At 46.0% G+C, this 4,542-nt stretch overlaps 1 protein-coding gene across 1 annotated transcript; it reads left to right on the top strand.

The window, feature by feature from the left end:
• The first annotated feature begins 1,504 nt into the window (after positions 1-1,504).
• six2a (SIX homeobox 2a) lies at positions 1,505-3,755 on the top strand. Its single transcript, XM_030106682.1, is given in 3 exon segments — positions 1,505-2,087; positions 2,089-2,330; positions 3,395-3,755. Coding segments are annotated over 3 exon segments (873 nt in total). The 5' UTR covers positions 1,505-1,769; the 3' UTR covers positions 3,708-3,755.
• The last annotated feature ends 787 nt before the right edge of the window (positions 3,756-4,542 follow it).

Here is a 4,542-nt window from a genome sequence, read left to right as displayed (position 1 = left end):
GTGTGTGTGTGTGTGTGTGTGTGATGTGATACTGAGCGTGTGTGTAGCTGACAGTCGTATCTCTAATGAAGAGGTCCCATGGTGAGACGATAGAAATCTCCCGGTCAGCCCAGCGGTCAATAATAACTCACATCGCCGTCCGCCTCGCGCGCGCGTGTCTGCGCGTATACCTGCACCGTGCGACACTTCATCCTGCCGCACTGCAATTCAACAAGCATCACTTTCCCCCAAACCATCCGCCTCCTTTAACCTTTCACTGCCCCGATTCTCTGCAGCTCATCTGATCATTCTGATGATATCTGACCTTCATCCTCCAACTGTTGCGCCAAACCAAGCCTTCTACACTTGTGGAATACAAACGTAACGTTTTTATTTATTTATTCATTTTGTTTTTGGCTCACCTTTGTGCTGGTGGAAGCAGCTTTTCTCCTCCGCTGTTACCCGGCAGACACTCCTCCTCTGCTCTCTCCCGGCACAGTCTCCCGACTGCTCACCTTCACAGACAGTCTCTGTGCGCGTCTGCAGGCTCGGCCTCAGCCCTCATCCACACAATCAGCGCGTTAAATTATACACGCAGCGAGGTCATGAAACGCAGAATATGTTGTATAATCTTTTTAGGATGGTTGATTTTATAATTTTTTTTAACTTTAAGAGGAGATTTTGATTTCAGCTTGCACGCGCAGTTTAAGCGGCTTTTAAAAGTTTTTTGTTTCATTTCTACATTTATTTTACTGAGATTTTTGATAATATGTTAAATGCATACATAAACTTCAGACATGAGGCCATTTATTTTTATACTTTAACAAAGTTTAAGGGAACGTAACTAATTAGACAAAAAAAATCATTAAATATCTTGAGTTCTTTGAAAAAATAAATATAATTTGTTTTGGTTTATGTTCAAATCTATTTTGCTATGAAATATTCTGTTTATGATTTTTATTTAAAAAAACATATATCATCAGTTTTTTTTTTACCTCTGTGCAATGGGTGAATAAGTCACGTTAAAGTTCCAGATATAGAGGAGATCCTGACTGATTTATGGGCGCTGCTGCCGGAGGCTCCGTGCGCTCTGGCGCCATCCTTCCTCCGGCCGCGGGAGCAGCGCAGCGCCCCTCTGCTCCTCCACGCGCTCTTTGGCTGCCCGAGGTGTCCGTCAAAGTGAAAGCGAAGGGGGGGGAAAAAAAAGGGTGCTTTGGAAGAAAAATCTGAGCAATATTTCTATTGGTAGGCGGGCTGTCCGTGAACTGAACAATCGGGTTGACTTTGCCAGGGAGCCACCTCAAAGCGTATCGGGTTACTTTGACTGACAGCGTAACCATGGCAAATAATTTGACTAAGGCTATTGTCTTATCCTCACCATCCCCGGGTCAGATAACCGACCAATCAGAGTTCATATAATCGCTTGTCTTGCCAGCTTAGAATAATATTATTAAAACGAGGCAGCGCGCTCGGTCTCCGGGAGTAGTTTATGTTGAAACGGCGGAGAAAAGGTGGAGGAGGACGGCGGACGGAGCGACTTTCTCTCTCTCTCTCTCTCTCTGCAACTTCACGAGGAATTGTCGCCCGGGGTTCTGCATGGCTGGATGGACTTGAGTTTATTCCGCAGCACGCTGTTGGATATTGCCTCTAACCCTGGGCAGTTTCAAGTTTTAGGCTGGTTTTCAGGAGGGAAAAGAAAAAGAAAAAAGTTTTTGTCGCTTATGGACTTAATGAGAGGCTGAGAGGAGAGACGTGGAAGTGAGGCACAATATAATCTGCAAGTTGTCGCCATGTCCATGCTTCCAACGTTTGGCTTCACGCAGGAACAAGTGGCGTGCGTGTGCGAGGTCCTCCAGCAAGGGGGGAACATCGAGCGGCTGGGCCGCTTCCTCTGGTCCCTGCCGGCGTGCGAGCACCTCCACAAGAACGAGAGCGTCCTCAAGGCGAAGGCGGTGGTGGCTTTCCACCGGGGGAACTTCCGAGAGCTCTACAAGATCCTGGAGAGCCACCAGTTCTCCCCGCACAACCACCCGAAGCTGCAGCAGCTGTGGCTCAAGGCGCACTACATCGAGGCGGAGAAGCTGCGCGGCCGGCCGCTCGGCGCCGTGGGGAAAGTACCGCGTCCGGAGGAAGTTCCCGCTGCCGCGCTCCATCTGGGACGGAGAGGAGACCAGCTACTGCTTCAAGGAGAAGAGCCGGAGCGTGCTGCGGGAGTGGTACACCCACAACCCCTACCCGTCCCCGCGGGAGAAGCGGGAGCTGGCCGAGGCCACGGGACTCACGACCACGCAGGTCAGCAACTGGTTCAAGAACCGACGGCAGCGCGACCGAGCGGCGGAGGCGAAGGAGAGGTGAGAGATCCCGACCGCGGCCGCCTCCAGAAACACTTACAAAAGCAAGAAAAACAACAGGAAACTTCTGACAGAATAACAATTCAGAACAAAACTTTTCTGGCCTACATCTGACTTTTTATTACGCGCAGAAAATATCTTCAGCTGTAATTTAGTTTCTAAATTTCCTCCTCCAAAGTGGCTGCATTTTATAACTTAAGTAAACTCTCTCGTCTCCTGCACTTTGTTTATGATAATAGACCAGGTGTAAAAGTTGAAAAGCAGGAAATTACAGACTTGCTCTCGTGTAAATTACAAGGTTATATATGTTGCGTTTATCTTACTTTTATGTTCTACTTCTATACTGTGAAATTACACCGTCGTGTTTAGATCGGGGAAAATGACATTAACCCCCCAGATACTGGAATAAGCAGTGGTTATACTGTAAGGGAACACACTCCAGTTTCGGCTGTTTTCCGCGTGGCTGTGCGTCTCGCCTCCGTCTTGACATTCACAGTTTGGATGTTACGCAGGGAGGCTCGGGAGAGGTCTCTCTCCCAGTCAGGTGTTCGCGGGGCTGGTGTCTTCTTTCACCCTCTGGCCACTAATTCGGGCTGAAAGCTGCATGTAAATCATGTCTTCCCACCGAGGAAGGCCTCGCTGCACACATGCGACCTGCGCCTTACGCGGCGCACACGTTTCGAAATGATTAGGCCTGTCATTTACTCCTCAACAGGTCACCCCGGTCACATTCAATCCAAACAGAACACAGATCCAAAAGAAGACAGATTTACTGCTGAGACTAATTATTTAGTTTGTGTGTCTTGAATTAATGACTCATCGAAACACCGTTAAATAATTAAAGCTGATCGTTATAAATTATTAATCTTATTATAAAGATGGCGCCACCGGATTAATACCGCACTACAAACATGACTCAGTGTGTGTGGATATGGACACGTATTAATTAAATATTAAAAATCACCGTGTATTTAACACTTATTTTCTGTTGTGCAGTCACAGCTGTTGATCACTGAGAGTTTTCCTGCTCTGATCTGATTTTTTTTGTGTGTGTCTGTTCTCAGAGAAAACAACGAGAACTCCAACAGCAATAGTCACAACCCATTGACTTCCTCTATGAACGGGAATAAAACTCTATTGGGGAGCTCGGACGACGATAAAACGCCGTCGGGGACTCCGGATCACACGTCTCAGAGCCCGGCTCTGCTCCTCGGCCCCAACTCCGGTTTACCGTCCCTGCACGGCCTCGCGCCTCCGCCGGGACCGAGCGCCATCCCGGTACCGGGCGGCGCAGACTCGGTGCACCACCACCACTCTTTGCACCACGACACCATACTGAACCCTATGTCTTCTAATCTCGTGGACCTTGGCTCTTAAAAAAAAACACAAAAGAAAAAAATGAGGACAGAGCATCATTCTTCTTTTTCTTTTATTTCTTTTTCTTTTCTTTTCTTTTCTTTTTTTTTCTTTTCTTTTCTTTTTTTTTTTTTTTTTTTGTTTTGAAGAAATTTACGAGGTGGCCCAAGCGAAGCTTGAAGCAGACAGACTGGAGCACTGCGGAAACAGCCACCGTAACCAATCATTTAGTCTCATATTCAGCATTTAAAACTTTTCTTTCTCAACAAGTGGGCGGCGGTGCCAGCGCGCACGGCTTGTTTCGGGGGATTATTTAGAAACAAGTGTCCATAACAGAGCACTTAAAAAAAACTCTCCATATGCACAGAAATTAGTCAAGTTTCATCACCTCACCGGCGTATTTTCTCCGAAGGATTTACCTTTTTTTTTTTTTTTAAATTAGAACAGCTGAAATGATAAGGCTTGGGTTATTTTGCAGTGTGCTGCAGAGGAAAGGTGGTCGCTTTAGTTACAAAAGAAAGGAAGAAAAAAAAGTATTTTACCGGAATGTAATAACTTAATATAGTATATTGTTGAAAACAATAAAGCGTCTTAATTCTTGTTATTACCGTTGTTATTTGGGGCTTGAGGCAGCCGATGTCACCGGGCTCTGAACGTTCCCCACGCCGTTTTGTTTACATTGGGTTTTCCAAGAGAGCCATAAGCGTTTGATACTTTATTTGTGTTTCATTTGTTTTTCCTTGTGTTGTTTTGGAGACTGGGCTGATGGTGGTATATGATATAATCAAGTGTCTTATAAGAGCCGCGAGAAGATGAAATATCTTAAACTCTTGATATTATAATTATTATTATTATT

The sequence above is a fragment of the Salarias fasciatus genome, chromosome 13 (assembly GCF_902148845.1).
Source record: "Salarias fasciatus chromosome 13, fSalaFa1.1, whole genome shotgun sequence".
Taxonomy (NCBI): Eukaryota; Metazoa; Chordata; class Actinopteri; order Blenniiformes; family Blenniidae; genus Salarias; species Salarias fasciatus.
This window is presented reverse-complemented; position numbering and strand designations above follow the sequence as displayed.